This window comes from Rhinatrema bivittatum, chromosome 11 (genome assembly GCF_901001135.1).
Source record: "Rhinatrema bivittatum chromosome 11, aRhiBiv1.1, whole genome shotgun sequence".
NCBI lineage: Eukaryota > Metazoa > Chordata > Amphibia > Gymnophiona > Rhinatrematidae > Rhinatrema > Rhinatrema bivittatum.
This window is the reverse complement of record NC_042625.1, coordinates 74,367,863-74,393,908: the sequence shown is the minus strand read 5'-3', so window position 1 is coordinate 74,393,908 and position 26,046 is coordinate 74,367,863. Positions and strand designations below refer to the sequence as shown.

The window sequence follows — 26,046 nt, the reverse complement described above, 5'->3', positions numbered from 1 at the left end:
GTGAGGTATTTTACTAGCCTGCATGCTAGTTAAATACCTCACCTTGGTCAAACACACAGAACTGACCTTCACCAAGTACAGAAAGTCCACAAATTACAAATATGGAAACAGAAACTGGAATGGAAACCCAAAAAAGCCACTCTGCATGCAGTGTGAAACTGGAGAAATGGAAACAGAAATATAGCACCTAACATAATTCCAGGATCTGCAATAATGCACACAAACTAATCCGCACAAAGTTACACCTGCATTATGGCATGCACTCAAATGGAACAATCCTACCTATAAAAAGGCAACACTACAAATATTAAACCAGACACTAAATGCCAACACATCTCAAATTAGGAAAACAGAAAAAGCTAAAATGCTAGAGATCCCCACACAGAAATAATTGTAAAACTATATGAATAAATGTTTCAAAACAGCTGATGAATAGAACAATTAAAAACTCTTGAAAATTAATAAAAATTCTCCAAACACCAATAAAATATTTCATACTAGCAGATACATCAAATATTAAAATTACCCAATAATTAAAATGACAGATAATCAAGAAAAATGAACTTAAAAAGCCACCTTAACGTACCCTCTCCAGCAATTCTCCTACTACTTTCCCTTGCAGGCTGCATCAGTAGCTGCTGAAGCTCTGTCCTCACAGTCCTCTTCCTTAGGGATCACAACCAGTCTCTGTCTCGCTCACAAACACACTCACACCGGTCACACCTCCATGATCAGTCTCTCTCACACATACACACATCACATCTCTGACCACTCTCTCTCTCAATCACACACATGCTCTATCTCACTTACACACAGGCTCTCTCTCACTTATACACTGGCTGGCTGTCTCTCACTCCCACTCTCTCCCTCCCTCGGAGCACAAAGGGTAGCTGCAGCAGCCTCCTCCAACCCCCATAGCCCATTGACCGTGAGGGCTAACGCTGCGGTCTCCCTTGCTGATCGCAGGCTGCTTCTGATTTTGCTCCAGGCCTGTGCTGCCGTTACTTTTCATTGCAACATGACCTTTTCTTCCCATGCACTCCGCTACACATCACTTCCTCTTCCGGGCTGTGGGGGCGGGAAGAAGAAAAGGCCATGCTGCAGTTGCCGGCTTCAACGAACACTGCTGCCATTTCTGTCCGGCCGGGTTTGAACGTTCGGATAGCCCGGGTGGCAACGGCAGCAGCGAAAGAATGTCTGCCACTCACTCAATGGGGGAAGGAGAGAGAAGAGCAATGAGAGACTGGGCAGCATGCAACACACCTGCCAGTGCTTGGCGACACAAGGATTGAGAATCACTGCTGTGAACTATGTGAATTATACTGGTGAGAATGCCTCGTAAATTTCAGATTGTCACCAAAGGATCTCCTACCACTGGAAGGGGTTATTGGAGATAGAGGCCAAGATCTGGGGGAAATGTCTAAGGAGAACCTGAAGAGTTTCTATTGTGCTATTGTGGGAGGAAAAACCCAGATCTCGGTATACAGCCTGCGGAGAAATGGAAGAATGTTGGTAGTATGATTATAGCAGGGAGAAGAGATTGGGAAAGCATCTCTGAACTTGTCTCAGGTGCTTGAAGAATGAAGATCTGTTGTGAATACTGTACAGTGTTTGAATAAAATTCCTGAATAAAAACCGGTGAAAGTACTGAACCCACTACTGCACAAGGCCGGGTTACAAATTCTTGAGGATTTGGAAGTGAGCAATGGGGGAGGGGGGGGAAGTAGGGTCTGAGAAACAGGATTGGCACAAAAGCATCAAACATGGAACTAACTGGGAGGTACAACCAGTTGAACTACATCTCTAACGCGGTATCATACATATGTCATAGGGAATGGGAATATTTCCCAACCCAACCCCTAATGGTGTAAGGTCAATCTCCTCGGAAGGGATCAGGGACTTAAATGAGAAATTCTGCAGGATCGTAGTAAAATAGATGAACAGTTCTGTCATGGCCAGACTCTCTCCAAGGCAAATCCTTTTTCCTGTGAACAAGACAGATGGAAAGATTTAAAAATCATATACTCTAGAGAATACCAGTTTAAATACAAAATCTGTTACGTTGCCAAGCTTTGCTAGTTAGGAGCGAAACCACTCCCCTCCCCTCCCCCCTCCCACTCGACCTCCGCCTGCAGGTTAAGCATCCCACCGGATTTTAGACCCCAGGAAAGGCCATTTCTAGGCTCCTAGCTGGAGATCAGATGATTTTACTGGTGTCATGGCATGGGCTCTTTCTGATGCCAAACATGCTGGGAAAGAGTTCAGCAAGACGCAGAACATAGACCCTGGAAATACCAGAGACATAAAATTGACAAATTGGGAAAGGTGGAATGGAAGTAGACGATTTGCTAAGTCCCTACAGCTGAGCTGTTCCTTTCACCCTGTGTTTTCATCTTTGTACTCCAAACTACAGTCCATTTCCCGATAGGGGTTGAGCACTTCCTTCAGCTCCTTCCCATTGGGAAATCTGCCACAGAGTTTGCCCCCTGCTGACAGAGAGGCTATGGCCTCTGCATAATTTCCATGCATCTCTCAACACCACCAGGGAGCTCTCAAGGGGGGCATCATCACTGCCAATATCCTCACCACCTACTGCCCTGCCACTGTGTTTCAGCTATGGTCTGGACGTGCTGGGATTCACACTCACAACCCAAGCGTTTGTCTCTCTTAAATATGCAATTTAAGTTCTAGACTACGTATCCCTCCCTCTTCTAGAGGATTTTGCCACTGTCCCCATTCCACCCTTGGCCTCTCTACAGAAAATACCAAATAGGGTGGTGGTAATTAGTGACAGTTATGACGGGGACTTTAATAATACAGACAACAGGTACCTGGCATGAGACCTGCCCCAACTAACCTCAAATCTCCAATGACAGACATTAAATAGGTGGAAAGTTTTATTTTCCACCATCAATGCACTGAGCGACCTCCTCCCCTTATCATGGGGAGTGGGTCTTAAGAATCACATAGCTGAGGTCAAGCAGCACAGGATCTTAGATATGAAATCTGACCTGCAGAAAAGGGCATGAGGGCCTCTCTCTTCTTAAAGCGGCCGTTGGCATCTAAAAAGTTTGTTGGGTCAAACGTGTCCGGGTCTTGGTACTGTGTCGGGTCACGATGAACCGAAGTCAGCAAGAGAGTCACCTGAGTGCCCTAGGAGAAAGACACGGGGAGAGAACCTTAGGCTGTTCTCTAAAATATCAGATCCTTTGCTTCTTAGCTATCATCAATCCACTGACTGGTCTTATTCCAAGGCCTCCTTCTATGCACGGTTGGTTTTCACAGAGGCTGTTGTTCTTTTAGCCAATTAAAACAAAAGAGATATGGAGGGTGTAAAACAGCACATGTACTTGATGCTTTCAAAAATTCCGCTTGCTAGTTTATCCCCTCTTGGCTACCTGAATAAACAGCAGGTGCAAAGCCTGCGGCTGATTTTAGTGCACACACTTTGCAATAGCTAAATTTTATTTTGAAAAAACATGCTACTCACTGACAATAATGAATGCAGGATAAAAGTGCATGGAAAGCAGCTCAGACTATTGAAATGTGTCCCTTTATGTGCCTTTGGCAGAGATGGAAATTATAACTGAGGCATAAAGAGAGAAAAGTTACTCACACCAAGGTCACTACACAGAGTTAGTGGCAGAGATGGGGATCATAACCGAGGCTTAGGGAGTTATGAGTTGGATGTACAAAGTATTTTCTCCCAGAGATACATCTGGCCTAAGATCATGCTAGGTATCAAGAAACTGTGGATATGATGTAAATACTTAATACTTCACAAAACAAACATCATAAATGTACATGGAAACATATCTTTCTTATTGTGAATAGAGACCTCATAAATAATGTTGAGTGTTACTGTTATGTTATGAGTAAAGTCAATAGTGGACCCTTGGGCCGGCTGAGGTGGACAGCGTCCACAGGAGTTAATAAGCCGGGAGGTGGCACTCAGCTGGAGCGGACTGATGGCGTCTTCACCCTGGAAACCCAAGACCCCCCCAGGAGGAGCCCGTAGGGGTCCGAGTCGCTGGGACTTAGGAGAATCGTGAATGAGTCCAAGGTCTGTGGCTGGCTGAAGACAAAGGAGAATCGTGAAGAAGACCAAGGTTCGAGGCTGGCAGAAGACAAAGGAGAATCGTGAAGAAGACCAAGGTTCGTGGCTGGCTGAAGACAAAGGAGAATCGTGAAGAAGACCAAGGTTCGTGGCTGGCTGAAGACAAAGGAGAATCGTGAAGAAGACCAAGGTTCATGGCTGGCTGAAGACAAGGAGAATCAGGAACCGGAGCTGGAGTCAGGATATGTAGACAGCAAGTAGAGCCCAGAGCTGGAGCCAAGGTACAGCAGGACCAAACAGAACCTGACCTGGAAGCAAGGCACGGCTGGGACAAGCTGGAACCGGAGCTGGAAGCAAGGCACGGCTGGAACAAGCAGGAACCAGGGCTGGAGGCAAGGCACGGCTGGAACAAGCTGGAACCGGAGCTGGAAGCAAGGCACGGCTGGAACAAGCAGGAACCAGGGCTGGAAGCAAGGCACGGCTGGAACAAGCAGGAACCAAGGCTGAAAGCAACGCTGGGAAGCAACTAAGCACACAGTAGAGTGACCTCGTTGCAAAGGCAAAGCAAGGAAGTCAGACGCTGGTTTAAATAGCCGGCCAGCGTCTGACGTCAGGAACGGGGCGGTTCAGCACTTCCGGATGCTGGACCTTTAAGAGCCCCCTGCTCGCGCGCGCGCGTTGCCTGGCAGTGGGAGGAGTCTGAGTCGTCCCTCGGCAGCGTCTCCACGTGGAGAGAGACGCTGCCATGCGGCCCTGCAGGCCCCAGGAGCAACGGAACGCGGCGAGACCGGGAGAGGCAGCAGAAAGGTAAGGACCCGGTCGCTAGCCTAGCGACCGGGACCGCAACAGTACCCCCCCTTTTACGCCCCCTCTTCAGAGGACTAGGCCTGTCAGGATGGTCCAGATGATATTGCTGTAGGAGAGTCTTGTCCAAGATGTTGCGGGCAGGCTCCCACGTATTGTCTTCGTCTCCACAACCTTCCCAGGCCAGCAAATACTCCCAACGTCTGTTGGCGAAACGAGCATCCAGGACCTCTCGTACCTGAAACGTAGGATCCCCATCCGTGGTGGTAGAAGCGTCGTCCAGAGGCCTGGGGTGGAATCTGGAAAGAATTACTGGTTTTAAGAGAGAGACGTGAAAGACATCATGAATGCGTAAAGTGGTTGGGAGTCGTAGACGGTAAGAGACCAACCCTACTCTTTCTGCTACGCGGAAGGGACCACAGAACTTGGGAGAGAGTTTCTTGGAAGGTTGCCTCAAATGAATGTTCTTTGTACTAAGCCACACTCGATCGCCTGGGAGGAAGGTGAATGCAGGTTTTCGGTGTCGATCATAGTAGCGTTTAGCAGTGCGTGCGACCTTCTGAAGACGGTGTTGAGTTGAGGACCACAATTTACTCAATTGGTCCGCGGACAATTGAGCAGCGGGTGAGGAGGTTGGTACAGGTAGAGGTAACGGTGGTTTGAGCTGTTTACCGTACACAATTTGAAAAGGGGATTTCCCGTCGCCGTATGTATCTGATTATTATAGGCGAATTCAGCCCAAGGCAAAAGCTCCACCCAATTATCTTGTTTGTGGTTAATGAACGCTCGTAGGAACAACTTTAAAGAACGATTCATGCGTTCAGTTTGCCCATTACTTTGCGGGTGAAAAGCGGAAGAGAAACTCAACTGGATCTTAAATTTTTTGCATAAGGCTTTCCAATACCTGGCTGTGAATTGAGGACCTCTGTCTGAAACAATGTCCTGAGGCAGACCATGAATACGGAATACATGGTGTGTGAACAGAGAAGCCAGTTCAGTGGCGGAAGGTAATTTGGGTAAAGGCACAAAGTGAGCCATTTTAGAGAAGCGGTCCACCGTGACCCATACCACAGTCTTGCCTTGCGAAGGCGGGAGTTCCACCATAAAGTCAGTGGCAATATGTGTCCAGGGTTCCGTGGGTATAGGTAACGGTTGTAGTAACCCTCTCGGGGGGCCATTAAGCGGTTTCTGCAGAGCGCAAGTGGGGCAAGAACTCACGTAAAGGGAAACATCACGTCGAAGACCTGGCCACCAATAGAAACGATTTATAAGATCCAAAGTTCTTAGTCTACCAGCGTGCCCCCCGGTCAAGGAGTCGTGGCCCCAAGACAGGACTTCCCTCCAAAGCCTTTTAGGAACCGTAGTCTTACTTGAGGAACAAATGGAAGTAGTAGTTAGTTGAACACAGGCAGGATCCAGGATGGTTCGTGGAGAGTCGTCCTCTTCCTCCGGCTGACAGGTACGAGATAGAGCATCGGCTCGAACGTTCTTCTCCGCTGGTCGAAACTTGAGGATGAAATTGAAACGACTGAAGAAGAGTGACCATCTTGCTTGCCGCGAGTTTAGTCGTTGAGCTCGGGCCAAGTACAATAAATTTTTGTGGTCAGTGTACACTGTCACCGGATGATTAGCCCCCTCCAGCCATTGCCTCCACTCCTCGAAGGCTAACTTAATGGCTAGGAGTTCCTTGTCTCCGATGCCATAGTTACATTCAGCAGGCGAAAACTTTTTAGAGAAGTAAGAACATGGCATCAATTTGCCCGAAGTATCGTGTTGACTGAGCACCGCTCCAACAGCCAGATTCGAGGCATCGACCTCCAAGATGAAGGGTCGTTGTGGATCTGGGTGTCGTAGGCAGGAAGCGGCTAGGAATGCTTGTTTTAAGTCTTCAAAGGCAGCCGAGGCGGTAGTGGACCAATCATGAGCGTTAACCCCTTTGCGAGTAAGCGCCGTGAGAGGAGCTACCTTCTGGGAGTAATGTGGTATAAAATGCCTGTAAAAATTGGCGAATCCAAGGAATCGCTGTAGCGCCTTCAGGCCAGACGGGCGAGGCCAATTGACAATGGCCGCCACCTTCTCTGGGTCCATCTGGAAACCGGACGAGGAAACAATATATCCCAAGAACGGAAGCGACTCGCGCTCAAACTGACATTTTTCAAATTTAGCGTATAGATGATTGTCCCTTAGAGCCTGTAAGACTTGTTTGACGTGTTGGCGATGGGAAGAAAGATCTTGGGAATAGATCAGGACGTCATCAAGGTACACTATGACGAAGGAATGAAGCATCTCCCGGAGTACCTCATTCATCAGATTCTGGAAGACAGCAGGGGCATTACATAAGCCGAAAGGCATTACTAAGTATTCGTAATGTCCATCTCGCGTGTTGAACGCTGTCTTCCACTCGTCACCGGGACGAATACGAACCAAATTGTATGCTCCACGTAAATCCAATTTTGTAAAGATCTTGGCCCCCTGAAGTCTATCGAGCAGTTCTGGGATCAGAGGCAAGGGATAGCGATCTTTCTTAGTGATGGAGTTCAGACCTCGATAGTCTATGCACGGCCGGAGGGAGCCATCTTTTTTGGACACAAAAAAGAATCCTGCTCCTGCAGGGGAGTGCGAAGGACGAATGAACCCTTTGGCAAGATTCTCCGTAATGTAGTCTGACATTGCATGGGTTTCTGGCAGAGAAAGAGGGTATACCCTACCCCGCGGAGGAGTGGAACCAGGTAGTAAATCAATGGCACAGTCGAAGGGCCGATGGCATGGAAGCAGTTCAGCCTTTTGTTTGGAGAACACGTCAGCGTAATTCTGGTACGGCAAAGGAAGGTCCAGGGCAGAGTGAGAGAGTAATATCTCCGGTCTAGGAACGGGATCCAGGCAATTCTGGAAACAGGAAGGACTCCATTGCGCAATTTGGAGAGAGTCCCAATGGATCACCGGAGCATGTTGTTGCAACCAAGGGAGTCCCAGGACCACAGGGTGCACCGATTTATCAAGTAGCAAAAAGGAGATTGTCTCAGTGTGAAGCATTCCCGTCCGTAAAGTGAGAGGCATCGTAGTTTCAGAAATGGATCCAGGTAGAGGGGTTCCCTGGATAGAGGTAACCCGTAATGGAGGTATCCGGCGCTTAGTAGGTAGTCCTAATTGGTGTACCAGTTCTCTCCAGATAAAGTTCCCTCCGGCTCCGGAATCAATGAAAGCTAGAGTCTGAAAGGAGCCACCTGGATACTCCAACGTTATAGGAACTGTACATTGAGGAGTAGCATTAACATAGCCTAGGGAAACCTCCTCATCTCTCCCTAGACTTGAGCTTTTCCCGGTCTCGCAGGACACTGACCCAGGAAATGACCCTTAGTGCCGCAGTATAAGCACAGGCCTTGAGTGCGGCGACGTGTCTTCTCCTCCTCGGTTAGGGGCGCCCGACCAAGCTGCATAGGTTCCTCAGAGGGGCTGTGGGAGGCTGATGATGTCTTGTGAGATAAAGTCAGAGACCTGGAGAAGGAGGGTGCCAAAGAGACAGGCCGACGAGGAACTCGACCCTCCTTAGCTCGTTGCTGCAATCGCCGGTCAATCCTCCCGGCCAAGTCTATCACCCCATTCAGAGTGAAGGGCAGGTCGCGAGCCATCAGCTCGTCCTTGATACGGCCTGCAAGGCCTTCCAAGAAAATACCCCGCAAACAGTCATCCTGCCAGCCGAGTTCCATCGCCAGAGTACGAAATTCAATAGCGTACTCCGCCAGAGAACGGGATCCTTGTCGTAGCTGTAGAATTTCAGTGGTAGCGGTGGTAGCACGAGCTGGCTCGTCAAAAGTCTGTTTGAAGTGAGTCACGAAATCCTGTAAATTGTGCAGCATGGCGTCCTGTTTCTCCCACATGGGAGAGGCCCATAGCATAGCTCTCCCATCGAGCAGAGACAAAATATATGCTACCTTGACGGCATCAGACGGGAACTGCCCTGGTAGCAAAGTGAAGCGGATGAAACACTGATTCAAAAACGCCCTGCACGATCTGGCATCCCCGGAGTATCGAGTAGGCGCTGGAAGCTGAGTCTGCGCGGGAGCTAGAACCGCCGGTGGAGGCGGGGGTTGTGCCACCGGAGGAGGATTGGCGTCCAAGCGACTGGCTAGGCGATCCACCGTAGCAGCCAAGACCTCCAGACATTGCTGTTGCTGCTGGATTCTTTGGGCCATGCCAGGGATGGCCTGCATAGGAGCGGAGTCCGCCGAGTCCATGGCCTTTGCAAACTGTTATGTTATGAGTAAAGTCAATAGTGGACCCTTGGGCCGGCTGAGGTGGACAGCGTCCACAGGAGTTAATAAGCCGGGAGGCGGCACTCAGCTGGAGCGGACTGATGGCGTCTTCACCCTGGAAACCCAAGACCCCCCCAGGAGGAGCCCGTAGGGGTCCGAGTCGCTGGGACTTAGGAGAATCGTGAATGAGTCCAAGGTCTGTGGCTGGCTGAAGACAAAGGAGAATCGTGAAGAAGACCAAGGTTCGAGGCTGGCAGAAGACAAAGGAGAATCGTGAAGAAGACCAAGGTTCGTGGCTGGCTGAAGACAAAGGAGAATCGTGAAGAAGACCAAGGTTCGTGGCTGGCTGAAGACAAAGGAGAATCGTGAAGAAGACCAAGGTTCATGGCTGGCTGAAGACAAGGAGAATCAGGAACCGGAGCTGGAGTCAGGATATGTAGACAGCAAGTAGAGCCCAGAGCTGGAGCCAAGGTACAGCAGGACCAAACAGAACCTGACCTGGAAGCAAGGCACGGCTGGGACAAGCTGGAACCGGAGCTGGAAGCAAGGCACGGCTGGAACAAGCAGGAACCAGGGCTGGAGGCAAGGCACGGCTGGAACAAGCTGGAACCGGAGCTGGAAGCAAGGCACGGCTGGAACAAGCAGGAACCAGGGCTGGAAGCAAGGCACGGCTGGAACAAGCAGGAACCAAGGCTGAAAGCAACGCTGGGAAGCAACTAAGCACACAGTAGAGTGACCTCGTTGCAAAGGCAAAGCAAGGAAGTCAGACGCTGGTTTAAATAGCCGGCCAGCGTCTGACGTCAGGAACGGGGCGGTTCAGCACTTCCGGGTGCTGGACCTTTAAGAGCCCCCTGCTCGCGCGCGCGCGTTGCCTGGCAGTGCGAGGAGTCTGAGTCGTCCCTCGGCAGCGTCTCCACGTGGAGAGAGACGCTGCCATGCGGCCCTGCAGGCCCCAGGAGCAACGGAACGCGGCGAGACCGGGAGAGGCAGCAGAAAGGTAAGGACCCGGTCGCTAGCCTAGCGACCGGGACCGCAACAGTTACTTTATTTATAACTCTCGACTGGCAACTGTGTGGTTAAGTTTGTTGACTACTACAGAAAAGTCAAACTTCATGACTACATTGGCTTATATACGGTAGTCGATAAATTCTTATAATCTCATGTAAAAAAAATGTGATCATATGTGCAAGACACCACCCGAGTACTCAATAAATTAACAAATGAGGTGTTTCCAGTTTCGTCAATTTTGATGGTATCCATGGATGTGGTATCGTTATATACCAACGTAGCCCAAGATGTAGCAATGGATATTATTGCTGAAACTGTAACAAATCATCTGGATCCAAAAAGAATACTGGATTCATTTTTGCTTGAAATTGCCAAATTAGCGTTGCAACACAATAATTTCACCTTCGATGGTAATTTTTATCTACAAACACACGGCATTGCAATGGGGTCCTCAGCAGCCCCTTCCATAGCAAACTTGGTCATGGACCGTTTGGAGCGCCAACATATTTACATTTCACCGTGGTTGAAACAGATTGTATTCTGGGTCAGGTATATAGATGATTTACTATTCTGGATATCAGACGAACAAACATTGAAGACATTTTTGGAGTGGGTCAATACTATAGATTCCCATCTAAAATTCACTTTTCAATACAGTTCGCAGCAAATAGGTTTTTTTATATTTTAATCCATAAGCAGGGCAATGCTTTGAATACAACTGTACATCGAAAACCAATTGAGCGTAATAATCTCTTGATGTTTCACAGCTTTCACCCCAAAGCCTTCAAAAATGGCTTGCCAATCAGAATTCGGTGGAGAGATCCAAGATGGCCGATGGGTCCGGACATGAGTAACCTGGGCTCTGAGGAGAAACACTGCGTTTGAGAAAAAATGCCTCATATCGCTAGAAAAAGAAGAGCAAAAGAAAGAGAAAGTGTGGGAGAACATACAGAGGGTTGGATTCAGGGCCCAATGGATTCACAAGTAATAAGGGAGCAGAAGCCAGTGGAAAGCTCGCAACGAGGAGTGTGGGTGGAAGAGGAAACTGCCTCCTCACATGAGCTCCAGACGACCTTATCACCAGTTAATCAGAGGCCCCCAGGAAATCATGCAGCCTTGCGAGAGGCAAACGGGAGCGATCTCTACCACGGAAGTGAGAGTGAAACCGCTGGAGAGTCGTGGCCGCACGTTGAAGGCGGTGGAGAGGAACAATGGATGCCACACCCTGCGGAAGAGACCGGCCTGGGAGACGCTGTAGGATACAGCCTCCAACAGAAAGGAAAGAACTTTTAACTTTACCTAAAAAGAAGGAATTAATAAAACCTGATACTTTTTCTTTAGAGAAGATCTGGGAAGCAGTACAAACTGTAAATGACAACCTTTTTAATCAGATAAACCCTTTGGCTTCAATGATAAATACAACCATGGAGAAAATGGGAAAACTAGAGGAAGATTCGAAAAGCAAACGGATAAACATGAAAACGTTGAGACAGAATTGAAGGAGATGAGAAATCATCAAATGCAATATCATAAAAGAGAATTCTATATTAATGAATCACCTAGAAAATATGGAGAAAGGGAGAAATTTGTGGTTAATTAATTTTCCCAGAGACCCAATGGTGACCCCACGTGATATATGGAGGCAATATCTATTACAGATATTGAAGATTCCAGAGGCAACAATTCCTCCTACATCTAAGGTGTATTATATACTAGGGATGTGCAGAAGGACGCCATACGTTGCATTCAGGATTCGTATTCGTCGGGGGGCAGATACGTTGCATTCGGCAAGGGGGACCCCGATACGTTTATGCGTTAATTCGTATTCATTTCCCGGCTAAAACTGAATTAACTACAACCCCCATCCTCCTGACGCCCCCCCCCCCCCCCCAAGACTTACCAAAACTCCCTGGTGGTCCAGAAGGGGTCCGGGAGCCATCTACACTCACACCCTCGGCTGCTGGCATTCAAAATGGCGCCGATAGCATTTGACCTTCTATGTCACAGGGGCTACCAGTGCCATTGATCAGCCTCTGTCACATGGTAGGAGCAATGGATGGCCGGCGCCAACTTGAATACTGGCAGCCGATAGCCTTTGCCCTCACTATGTCACAGGGGCTGACGTAGCCTCTGTGACATAGTGAGGGCAAAGACTATCGGCGCCATTTTGAATACTGGCAGCCGACGACCCGAGTGCAGGAGGTCGCTCCTGGACCCCCGCTGGACCACCAGGGACTTTTGGCACATCTTGTGGGGGTCAGGAGGGTCCCCCAAGACTTGCCAAAAGTCCCTGGTGGTCCAGGAGCGATCTCCTACACTCGAGCCATCAGCTGCCAGTAATCAAAATGGCGCCGATAGCCTTTGCCCTCACTATGTCACAGAGGCTACCGGTGCCATTGGTCAGCCCCTGTCATATGGTAGGAGCACAAGATGGTGCCGGCCATTCATTGCTCCTACCATGTGACAGGGGCTGACCAATGGCACCGGTAGCCCCTGTGACATAGAAGGTCAAAGGCTATCGGTGCCATTTTGAATACCGGCAGCCGAAGATGTGAATGCAGGAGATGGCTCCTGGACCCCCCGCTGGACCACCAGGGAGTTTTGGTAGGTCTTGGGGGGGTCAGGAGGGTGGGGGGTTGGTTTAAATTTGCCTCTTTAGATGGCCGAATAATTCGGGGAAGATTTGTTGTATTCATGGGGAATTGCGATACATTTCGCTTCCCCACGAATACAACGAATATGGCCCTATACGTTGCGGATTACAAAGACGAAGGAAACGAATGCACACCCCTATTATATACCAACCTTTAAGAAAGTTGAAAAGGCAAGAGAAAAAGAATACCAAGTCCTAACCCCACTGACCCCAGTAATAATGGAAACCCCAGCTTTGGATATAACAAATTTGTTAGAAACTACTCAAAGTAAGGAATATATTTGCAGTTAAGATAAAACCGATATAGACTAATTATCTCTCTTTGTTAGTGGTTAATTGTCTTAATGTTGAACTGCATCCTATGTATTTTACTTGTAAATTGCCTGTAATTATGGTAAAATGCTATAAATAAATATAAAAAAAAAAAAAAAGAAACTACTCAAAGTGAGCAAGTGACGCCAGCTACTCTTATTGTGACGTTTCTTCTTGAATCTGATAGAGACTGGTTTCTAAGATCATACTTCCGTAACAGGACTGAGTTATTTCTGGGTTTAAAAGTTGGAATATTTCCAGATTTGGGGAGAAGTAGCCAGCTTAGAAGAAAATTATTTTTTTAAATTGAGATCTCAAGTTCAAAAAATGGGAGCTATGTATATTCTCAAATATTCATACAAATGTTGCATAAAATATAAAAATGTTTCATATATTTTTTATTATCCTGAGCAGTTGGGGAAATTCTTTAAAAAGTATTCATTAGAGATAATAACTTCCTCCCCAGTATTGGAAGGCTGAGTACAAATAGTCTACAGTAGGATCCAATGTAATAAAGATCTCCTGTATAGGACCGGTTATTTCTGTAAATGTTAAAAGATATATTCCTGAGGTTGAGTAATGGATCTCTCCCCAGTGACGAGGACTTTAAAACAGATTGTATGGGAAAGAGAAGTTATTGTGTTAAAACCGTTTTGTCTGTAAAAAAAAAAAAACTGCTATCTACACAATATTGTTTTCTTGATGTATTTTGGAAAATTGATAAATTAAAAATTAAAAAAAAAAAATTGCCAGTCACCCAATTTTTTAGGATGAGGAGGTTATGTTCAATTAATGATGAATTTAAATTTCAAGTGCATGAGATGGCAAAAAGATTTTTCGAACATGGATATCCATATGCAGTGATACGCAAAGCATATAAACGAGCGTTGTGTTCACCTCGATCAGTTCTATTAGAATACCAATCGAGACGATCCACTGCCACTGATGTCTGTGTTTTACAACATACAGACAAGGCCTATTTAATAGCCCAGAACATAAAATGTCACTGGCATATCCTGCAATTACACACTGATATTTTTTCTGAGTTACCACTATTTTCATATCAAAGAAGCAGAAATATTAGAGATGAAGTGGTACATGCTTCATTGCATACAGTTGATCTGGCGCCAGAGTGCGGGCAATCATGAAATGTGCGGTAAGTGTGATATGTGTGCGTGCACAATCACAGGCAATACTTGGCAACATCCAACAACAGGAGAATTGTTTAAAAAGAAATGGGCAACAAATTGTGAATCGACTAATGTTGTCTATTTAACACAGTGCCCATATCCGTCCATCTATGTAGGTCGTACCAGTAAACAAATTATCCAACTACTTAGAAGACCACAGTATTCTGTCCCCAAACCAATATGGTTTTCGCAAAGCAGCAAGCACAGAAACGCTACTACTCTCACTCACGGACTTCCTCCTCTCTGGTATTGATAAAGGCCAAGCATATTTACTAATCCTCCTCGACTTCTCGGCAGCCTTCGACACCGTCAACCACGCCCTCCTTCTAAAACAACTGGCAAACATTGGTTTAACAGGTACCACATTAAACTGGTTCAAAACATTTCTAGAAAACAGAGGTTACAAAGTCAAAATTCACAATAAAGAATCCCAATACCACCCTTCTAATAGAGGGGTGCCGCAAGGTTCATCACTTTCACCCACGCTCTTCAATGTCTACCTGCTACCACTATGTCAATTACTTACAAAATTAAGCCTGAAACACTTCCTTTTCGCAGACGACGTACAGATCTTGATCCCCATAAAAGAATCAATCTCAAAAACAATGGAATACTGGGACACTTGCTTATTAGAAATTAAACTTCTCCTCAACAGTCTAAATCTTGTGCTCAATGCTTCGAAAACAGAATTCCTGCTCATATCACCGGAAAACAATAACATACTTCCAAAACCACCCACACTCCTTCAAACAGCCCATGTAAGAGATCTAGGAGCCATCCAAGACAATCGTCTCAACCTCAAACCATTCATTAACCAAACCACCAAGGATTGCTTCTACAAATTGCATATTCTGAAAAGAATTAAACCACTTTTCCACGCTCAGGACTTTAGAACAATCTTGCAAGCAATAATCTTTTCCAAACTAGATTATTGCAACTCGTTACTACTAGGCCTCCCAGCTTCTTATACCAAACCTCTACAAATGGTTCAGAACTCTGCAGCCAGAGTCCTTACAAATTCCAGGAAAATTGACCATATTTCCCCTATCCTCAAAAACCTCCATTGGCTACCAATCCACTATAGAATCATGTACAAAACCATCAACATCATATACAAAACTATCAACCAACACACGCAAATCGACCTACAAATACCACTTTAAAAATACACTTCCGTCAGACCCATCAGGGAATACTACAAAGAGTCACTCCAAATTCCAAAGGCCAAAACCTTCCAACATAAATCCTTGAGTCTCAGAGCCTTCTCTTCAGCAGGTCCAGCCCTCTGGAACTCTATCCCACCAGATTTGAGACAGGAGCCATGCTCTCTAACATTTAGGAAAAGACTAAAAACTTGGCTTTTCAAAAAAGCATTTCCAAGCCCTGAATAAAACCTTCACGCAACAGCACAATTGGATCTATATACTGTATCATATTTATTCATATTCTGTGTCATATTTAGCCATCCGGTTACGTATGTTCCGTTTGATAGTGATGTACCGCCACATTTATTCGCATAGTCTTATTTACTCATCTTGCTACTCTATTACATTAATTGGCTGAAATGTAAATATTGCTCTGTTCTTTCTCTCCCCTCTTCCAGTTCCAAGTTAATTTTTCCCTGTTTTATTGTAACTTTATCACATCTTTTTTCTGATTCCCTGTATTTAAAAGTTCAAGGTTCTTATTGAGAATATTGTTTATTACGCTACGTTATGCTTTCACACTTTGGGGTAGATTTTAAAAGAAGCGCGATCAGCCTACTTTTGCTTGCGCATCAGACTCAAGCAAAAGTACGCTGGATTTTAGTAGATACGCGCGGAGCCGCGCGTATCCACTAAAATCCTGGATCGGCGCGCGCAAGGCTATCGATTTTGTATAGCCTGCGCGCGCCGAGCCGCACTGCCTCCCCCCGTTCCCTCCAAGGCCGCTCCGAAATCGGAGCGGCCTTGGAGGGAACTTTCCTTTGCCCTCCCCTCACCTTCCCCTCCCTTCCCCTACCTAACCCACCCGCCCGGCCCTGTCTACACCCCCCCCTTACCTTTGTCGGGGGATTTACGCCTCCCGGAGGGAGACGTAAATCCCCGCGCGCCAGCGGGCCTGCTGCGCGCCGGGCCGCGACCTGGGGGCGGGTACGGAGGGCGCGGCCACGCCCCCGGGCCGTAGCCACGCCCCGTACCCGCCCCCAAAACGCTGCCGACACGCCCCCGGAACGCCGCAACGACCGGGCCCGCCCCCCGACACGCCCCCGACACGCCCCCCTCCGAGAACCCCGGGACTTACGCGAGTCCCGGGGCTCTGCGCGCGCCAGGAGGCCTATGTAAAATAGGCTTCCCGGCGCGCAGGGCCCTGCTCGCCTAAATCCGCCCGGTTTTGGGCGGATTTAGGCGAGCAGGGCTCTGAAAATCTACCCCTTTGTTAATTGTAAACCGGGTTGATGTGATGCCTGTCATGAAACTCGGTATAACAAAAACATTAAATAAATAAATAAATAAATAAATAAATAAATATATTATAAGTATTTTTGACAAATTGTAATTCTATGAGTAAACAAATATTGCACTCTATCTTTATATTATAGATAATTTCTAGAATGTGTTCGGTGCCCCTGATGAAGCAACGAAACACGAGCTGTGTTGGGCGGGACAGTCGAGCAGCTCCTTGAGCATTTAATCGCCCTGAAAAGACCATACACACGATAAGTGTCTTTTCCTTTGTCACTGATGAATTTTCAAAAAAAAGCTTTAAAACAAAAAAATACTTTAAAGTATCTCAAAAAAATATATTTTTTATAAAATCCGTGTATGGAGACCAATGATTATATAAGTCAATGTAGTCATGAAGTTTGACTTTTCTGTGGTGGTCAACAAACTTAACCACACAGTTGCCAGTCAAGTTATAAATAAAGTAACACTCGACATTATTTATGAGGTCTCTATTCACAATAAGAAAGATATATGTTTCCATGTACATTTATGATGTTTGTTTTGTGAACTATAAGATCATGCAGCATGTCAGTCACAGAGATGGATCCAAACTCACAAGTCCAGGCGTTCAGTCTTGTAGTCTAGATAATCTCTAAGCTGCCCTCAAAAGCAATGAGATTTGTCTACCTTAAGAAGGTTGTAGCCTCTGAAATCGATGTCCGCTGTGAGCTCATGTGTGAGTGAAAGGGGGATGACATCGGCATATCGCTGGATCTCATGTAACACGGCAGTGGTGTACGGCATCCTTTTTCTGTCCTCATATGATGGCATCCGATGGCGTCCAATCACATGGTCAATCTCCTCCTGCACTTTAGCTGGGAAAACGTAACAGATTCAGATTAATATGATGGAAACAGAGCAGCAAATTTAGAACAGGACTAAGTATATTTAATTAAATGCAACCCCACTCTATAAATGTACTATCTTTTTTATGAATCTTTGATAATATAAAACATCCTATTCAATCAGGGCCTTGATCGAGATCATCCTACATAGTTTCATCCAATTTATAACCTACCTTTCTATCTTAGAAAATAAAGATCTCACACAGCCCTTTTAACCCATGCTCAGGCTACCTCTTACATGCCGCTCGTGATTATCTATCTACTCATTTAGCTCATCTGTTTATTTATTGTATTTATTTATTTAGAACTTTTATATACCGACATTCATAGACATATCACATCGGTTTACAGATCAACGGGGATAAACCAGCGAAGTTGAAAAATTGATTTATAAAGTTACAATTAGCAAGAGGTCAAAACGAACAAGAGGGGAGTATTAGAGGGTCGAGCGGACTTAGGTGAAGAGAGTAGCAGATAGGAAAACCAATAGATAGATGTAGATCGTATAACATAACTAGATAGTTTCGGCATAACTAGGTGTTTAATCTTTCTCTTGATTCTGGATCCTTTCCAGTCTCTTTGAAATGTATATCTATTCTGCCAATTCTAAAGAAAAGTAATTCAGATACATCAGATCTAAATAATCTTCGCCCTATCGTATCTTTAACTTCACTTGCGAAGATTATTGGATCTGTAGTTTTGCACCAGCTTTTTTATTACATTACTGACCACTCCATTCTCCACCCCAATCAACATGGATTTCGAAAAGGTCACAGTACCAAAATGCTTCTCTTATCTACCTGTGACACCATCATTCATGGATATGATACAAATACTGATTGCATTATGGTTTTACTTGACATTTCTGCGGCCTTTGACACTATAGATCATCAGATCCTTATTAGAGGCCTTCAATCAATTTGTATCACGGACATAGTGCTCAACTGGTTCACCACTTTCATATCCAACCATCTCCAACGAGTTAACATTGGCCAATCTCATTCAGATTGGTATACTGGCAATTCTAGTGTTCCCCAAGGTTCTGCTTATTTATGCTTGCCTACAAATAATCCTCCATCCTTGTACCTTTTCTCCTCTCTTCTAAAACATTGTATATGGATTTTTTTTTTCGTTTTATGTTAAATTTGAGTTTTAAATATGTATGTTCAATTTGTAAGCTGCTTAGGACTACCCTCATTAATTTAGCGGTATATAAAAGAGTTTTAAAATAAATAAATATCTTCTTTGAGTAAATTACTTAAGAAGTTTGTACTGCGTCAACTCCAGGATTTCTTATATGAATTCTTGATGTGCTCCAACGTGGGTTTAGATCGTATCACAGTACTGAGATCCTGTTGGTGTCACTTCTAGATTCTTTGTTAGGTGAACTTGGTAGAGGTTGTCCTGATGTAACTAGACATATCTTCTGCCTTTCTCTTTACACTAATGTATATCTATAACTGAGTTGGTGACTGGGCTGAACCAGGATGTTTCACCTTACTACTCACTATATAAAATTAATTAAAATTCTTTTTCTGTAACAGGATGCAAACTCCTTCCATTACCAGGCACTTTGTGAACTAATACAAAATCCTGCAAAAGCCACTCAGAACTTATAAAGCAAAACCTGTCATAACAAAACAGCACTAACACCCAGAACTCAAACAGAAACAACCCTACTTATGAAAAGGCAACCCATGCAAATATTTCTCTGGGCCCTAGAACAGCTTTACCATTATTCCCAACATGTCATTTAATTTATTACTTGATATTCCACTTTTCCCAGAAAAGGCTCAAGGAAAATTATAAAAACACAAAACATCAGTACAAAATACAATTCAAAATATAATAAATTAAACTTGAAATATCTCAATGTAAATGACAACTGTTGCATCCTTTGCTGCTCGACGCCCTCACTCCGCCCTCTTTACCTCTGTGGCGACTCCCTCCAGGTCTGATGGACGGTTAGCAGCCGCGGCATCTTCTTGCCGTCTCTCTCCAGGTTCCCAGACCGGCACGACGCTAATGATCCGCCATGTTCCTGATGACGTAGGGCACGCGCGCGCTCTGATTGATGTACCAGCAAGGGCGCGAACCTCGGGGGCGTCCCCCTGAGATGACGTCATCCGCTTCCAATATAAAAGGTCTCAGTATTCGCTAATGAATCGAATTAGCAAGAGGATTGCTTTGGCTTTTCTCTCAAGCTACTCTGCCTCTTCGGACTTACCAGGGGTACCCGCTCCTCGGGGGCCTCGCTCTCTTTTCTCTATTTCAGATTGCAGATAGGAACCGGTACTCGCTCCTCGAGGGCCCATGTTCCTGAACAGTCTGAAGATTCTCTACTGCCTGGAAGCTATCGCAGATACAGACATTTGTGAGTTACCATCGCTCTCTTAGAGCTTTCCCTGGAACCAGGTACTTGCTCCTCGAAGGCCTAACCCTTTCCAGCTACTGAGCTTCATAAAGATCTTATGTGAGTTTTGTCATCCAGTTCTGACTATGAATTCAGCATACCCTGTCTACTGTTTCTCTACAGCTCAGCTACCCTGGGATCGCTGTTCCAGTACCTGAGGGATTTCAGCCCTGCCTGGCATATCAGCTCACTACTGCCACCTCTGGTGGTTCTACTAACCTGTCTAATAAAGAATTATCTGTGTCTGTCTCCATACCCAAGCCTAGCCGGTGGTCCCTCTCAGGATATCCTCCTGAGGGCGCAGTCATCTGCCATCGTCCCAAAGATCCACCTACCTACATTCCTCTACAGCTGAGTGCCCTCTCCAAGCACTCCGCTGGTAACAGATTGCTACTCCTTCTCCATCAGGAGTCAATTCATAACAGATTGCTAACTCCTCCCTTCCTCAGGAGCCAAAGCATAACAGATTGCTAACTTCTCCTTCCTCAGGAGCCGATTCATAACAACAACACAGCATTAGAGCAATGGGCTGAGAAAAACCCAGGGAAACCAGGGTTCAGATCCCTCACTGGCACTTCCTGTGATCTATTAAGTGTCAAACACGCTTAAGGCGCTTCTCCACGGACACAAGGATACCACACCAAACTTTGGTGGGAACAAATCTCAATTTTTTATTGTACATCAGTAAGCAATACAGGTATCCCTGGGAGATACAGAATGGCAGGAGTTCTCTGGCAAGACGCTGATGAGAAGCACTACCCTCTGTCTCCCTTTGAACATCAGCTAATTCTTCTTTTGTAGGTAAAACGGGCAATCTCAAGTAAGTCCCTAAATTGCATGAACCTAGGAGAGTATCATGTATATAGTTTCTCATGTCAAAAAGTATATAAATTAGACCTATTTTACCCTGATCCCTTTCCCAAATTGGAGCCTACTTGCCTGGTGTTCACATTAATCTTCTGTTAGTCCTTTGTCCTGTCAATTTTTTATCCACTGAGCAAGTCACTTAATCTCTGGATATCTCAAGTACCCACTTACTCTATATGGCTCTTTGCGGGGCAAGGACTTATTGTACCTCAGCTCTAAAAATGCTGTAAGCTGTTTTCAGCATTATTTGAAAAGATGGGCTAAAAATTAAAATGATTATTAGCAAAGACAAAGCGGTTCACAAAACATAATAACACTACAATATATAGCAATATATCATAATGCATCATAAATGCGATAAAAAAACAATTGAAATATACACCTCCTACAGAACAAGCTCCATTTTTAGAGATTTCTATAAAGAAATTAGAAAATATATCAGATGTTGGTCACATACACAGAACACAGTGGCCACAAACAGATGTTTTTCAGGATACCTACAATGAATATGTATGTGATATATGTTTTCCACTTACGGGACGGCCCCAAAAGCAGTTTAACTAACTCGAAACTACTGATGCCCAGAGCTGCTGTGCAGCATGGTCACTACCGCCATCTTCTTTAGGGGCTTCCCGCCCTAGACATGTGTGCACACTGCACTTCTACCTATGTTGGCCCTGCGGAGGAATCCATGGAGCAGGCACCAACAGATGACACCACACACCGGGGTATTTAAATGCAGGCAGTGCTACTGATGGGCACCTCAGCAAAGGGGCTCCGTGCCTCAGCCTTGCCTCATCCAGCCCACCTGCCTTGTCCATCCTGTCTTCCAGCCTCTGTCTCTTGCATTGTCTGTCCGTCTCACCCTTGACCTCAGAGCCTGCCTGCCTTGCCTTCCCTGTTCCCCTGTGCTTTGCTCTCCTGCCCAGCTTCTCCAGTTCTGATCTCAGCTTTGGACGTTCACATGTCCTCTGCTTGCCGCCTGGACCTGACCTTAGCCTTGGACGTCGACGGTGCCTTGTCAGCCACCTAACCACAATTCCTGCACTGACTCTGGACTTTGCCTCACTCCCTGAAGCCTTAGTCTGGCCCGTGCTAAACTGCATTCTCCAGCTGATGGCATAGGCCTTGTGGACCCGCCAGAGAGGCAGCAGATTTCTGTGAAAGGACCAGACCCCATTCAAAAGTGAGTTCTGGATGGGGTCAGGTCCTGTCCCTGAATCAGTGACTGAGTGAAGTGAATAAATTCGTTGTAAAAGCCTGTAGAGCTGAGAGCTGTGCCAGCATGGAGACAGCTGCCCAGCGGGAGAAGGTAAGGCTCTGTTTTCCTCCTAATGGGGTTCCCAGACAGACATTATGTTCCCCTCAATTTTTAGTTTGGGGGATGTGGGGGGGAGGGGGTAATCAGACAGATGTTATCCAGATAACTTTAGCCAAGTATATTCAAGGGCACTTTTACCCAGATAGGTGCTGCTGAATATTTGGCTAAAGTTATCTGGGTAATTTTATCTAAATAACTTCTCCACTTACTAAATACTGACCTCTGAACTCTTGTCCAGTCCCGCCTTATCCCTCCCGTCCTATTTCCTGCAGGATCAGAGTGGCGGGTGAGACCGGGGAACAGGGTGGCTTTTCTTTGCTCGGTTTTGTCCACTCTAGTCATACTGCATGACAGGTAGGAGGGAGAACAACAAGAGGGGAGAGGCTGGATTGGAGAACTGAGTGGCTCTTCTCTGCTCTGTCCACTCTAGCCTCACCCTCTCCTATCTTATTCCTTGCACAGTGCCTGGGAAGGGCGTGGCTGAAGCAGGAAGCAGAGGGCTAATACAGGAAGGGAGTGGCTAATACAGTCATGGGGGCAGAGCCCTGTGTGCTCATGTATAGTGAAGCCTCTGTGTTGTCCCCAAAACTGCTGCACTCCACACATTCACCTATTTTGCTTTATGTAAAAACAGGCCCTGAACTCCATTGGTTCCTCCAGCTCTGGTTGCAGAACAGATTCTGAAGCCTCCATAGAAAGCTTGTGACTACAAGGCCCTAAGTCAAGAAAAATACCAAAGGCACAGCATGAATCTGGCTAAAATCAGGTTATATATACAGGATTATATCTTTATGATAATTTTTTGCTGAAAGGCTTCAAAGATGAATTCCATACAGAGGTGCAGATCTGGACAGTGCCTCAGGTTTTAGGATCAACAGGATAGACAGACATTCTACATTCTATTTCTCTCTGATTACCTGCTATTGCTGGGTATTTCATGAGAATTAGGAATCCATATCTCAGGGTCAGACCGACCGACTCTGTTCCACCAAAGAAGAGAATGAGTGTGGACATCACCAAGGTGTTCATATTGAATAAGTTCTTGATATTATTTTTCTCCTGAAGGAAGTCACACAGGCATACAAAGGTCAGTTAACTCCACATGAGAGGAAATTAATAGTGAATTATTTAGGTATCTAGGGTCAAACTTGCAAAGCATTTTCCCATAGATCTATTCTAGCCTTTCATGTCTTTGGTCAAGGTCTTTCAGGTATACTAAGATTCATGTATTAGAAATATAGAATATGGTAGCTGGTGGTCTCTGCTTACTTCTGCAGACCCTACTGGATCTCCAGCTCTACCTCTTACTTTGCTACATTAAGGATCCTCTGGACCAGGTGGACCATAGAGCATTAACAGGAGGTGTCCATCTATTGAGGCTGCTATCACTGTTAAAGGAAAAAGAAAAACCTCCCACCAGAAATATTTAGATTTTAAGAAAGCTCAAACCATAAGAGGCTCCTGCCTTGAAGATAACAACATTTTGGGTATCAGCTAATCAGAAGGCAGTAGCTCCATCTCAATCTCTCCCTCAAGTTACAATCGCAGATACTATATGGAAGAGTATTTGAAATCTGGTGAGTTGATGGACCCAAGGCAGAATGGATTCATCAAGGGAAGGTCCTGCCAGACAAATCTGATTGACTTTTTTGACTGGGTGACGAGAGAACTGGATCAAGGAAGAGCATTCGAAATAATCTACTTGGATTTCAGCAAAGCTTTAGATACAGTACTGTATAGGAGACTCATGAATAAAATGAGAAGCTTGGGTGTGAGCACCAAGGTAGTAGAGTGGATTACTAACTGGTTGACTGACAGGAGACAGCATGTAATGGTAAATGAAACCCACTTTGATGAAAGAATGGTGTTCAGTGGAGTGCCTCAAGTATCGGTTTTGGGACCAGTTCTATTCAATATCTTTGTGAGCAACATTTCAGAGACGTTAGAAGGAAAAGTTTCCCTTGTGCGGATGATATTAAGATCTGCAACAGAGTGCCATAGCTGAAGGAGTACAGAGAATGAAAATTGATTTACGAAAAATTGAAGAGTGGTTGAAGATTTAGCAGCTGTGATTCAATGCCAAGAAGTGCAGAGTCTTGCACTTGGGTGCGGAAATCCAAAAGAGCTGCCGGTGATGGGGGGTGAAAAACTAATATACCTGGATCAGGAGAGGGCCCTTGGCAAGATTGCATCTGGCGAGCTGAAGGCAGCAAAGCAATGAGACAAGGCTGTAGCTAAAGCCAGAAAGATACTGTGCTACTTAGAGAGAGGTATAACCAGCAGGAAAAGGGACGTGATAATGCCCATGTAGAGAACCTTGGTGAGTCCTCACTGGAGTACTGTGTTCAGTTCTGGAGATTGTATCTCAAAAAGAGCAGACAGGATGGAAACTGTCCAGAGGAAGGTGACCAAACAAGTGTGGGCTCTGTTTTAGAAAATGTACAAGGAGAGGCTGAAGGATCTAAATATGTATACCCTGGAGGAGAATAGGTGCAGGGGAGATTTGATACAGACCTTCAGATACCTGACAGGTATCGACGATGCACAAACATCAAACCTTTTCTTCTGGAAAGGATAGAACTAGGGGTCATAATATGAAACTCCAGGGGGGGCGACTAAGAACCAATATCAGGAAATATTTCTTCACAGAGAGGATGCCTGGAATGCCCTCCCACAAGAAGTGTGAAGACGAGAACGGTTAATGAATTCAAAAGAACATGGATCCCTAAAGACTTAAAAAAAAAAAAAAAGGGATGGTTTGACATTTCTGCATGGGGGTAACCTGCATGCAGCGGCAATTATTTCTATATGCAGATTGCTTGGCGGACCGGATGGACCGTTTGGACTTTCTCTGCCATTATACTATCATATAGGAATATCTTCTAGTACACCCTAGCTATGTCAGTATCTACCCACCCTAGAATTTATACCAAATGAATCCAACAGAGTAATCTAATTGACATGGAATTCTTTATTCTGTCAAACAATAAAATACTACTAAACTGAAGGGGCCTCGGCTACAGTACCTTCTCCATTTTGATAAGAAAGCAGTCAACATAGTCCCGAGGGTTGTTGGGATCCAACGACTCCTGATTCTTCTTCACCTTCTCTTCAATGAAGTCTCTTAGGTTCTCAAAGTTTGTGAAGATCTCTTTATGAGGTCCCGGCAGATAATCCATGAGATCGGAGTAATAGTTGTATAGCTGAAGAGAGAGAAAAGTTTGGGGTGACTTTTGTCCTAATAATATCTTCAGTGATTAAAAAAGTCAATATGCTAATAAAGGTGATGCCAGAGGTAATGTGAGCTGATAGATTTCACCCACTCACAAGGATAGGGTCCTACTCTCTTTACCCTCAAAGACAGGCCACCTTCTGGAACAGTTTGACAACAGAGATGGTTTCTGGGAATCAACATTTAAGTGCTGGGCACAGATCTGAATGATCTTAGACAGCATACAACTTTTATTTGTCACTTTTGAAGAGATGGCAGTCTGTCAGCTCCTTAGATAAAACAATGAATTGTTTGCTTTTCTATGGATGTTTTCACCACAAAGACTTCTAAGCAGATAAACCAGAGCCTACAGCACTTCTGACAACCCAGGGTGGCCTGGCCCATGCCATGCAGTGTTCAGCTCAGGTGCTGAATCTGTCTTTGGGGTGAATTTCCAAGAACCAGCCCTGATCCCCATTCTCCTCCTCCCTTCTAGCACTCGATCATAGTAAAGAACTGGTGCCCCTGAGCCCCACTCCTTCTATCCCAGCACCCCATGAAATTGAGAACTCTCCCATTCCCAAACTCCAATCCACTGCCTGGTACCCCAATTACCCCCTCGAGAT

General features: G+C 45.6%; 1 protein-coding gene across 2 annotated transcripts in view; it reads right to left on the bottom strand.

The window, feature by feature from the left end:
• Window positions 1–795: 795 nt before the first annotated feature.
• LOC115100533 (cytochrome P450 2F2-like) overlaps window positions 796–26,046 on the bottom strand; it is a 43,843-nt gene continuing 18,592 nt past the window's right edge. For both annotated transcript variants that reach the window (XM_029619040.1, XM_029619041.1), the window contains 5 exons: window positions 25,236–25,412; window positions 23,127–23,268; window positions 17,391–17,578; window positions 3,012–3,153; window positions 796–1,985 (listed from right to left, as the gene is read on the bottom strand). In XM_029619040.1, coding sequence (XP_029474900.1) covers window positions 1,804–1,985; window positions 3,012–3,153; window positions 17,391–17,578; window positions 23,127–23,268; window positions 25,236–25,412 — 831 coding nt within the window. In that variant the 3' untranslated portion in view covers window positions 796–1,803. The remainder of the gene's footprint in view (window positions 1,986–3,011; window positions 3,154–17,390; window positions 17,579–23,126; window positions 23,269–25,235; window positions 25,413–26,046) is intronic.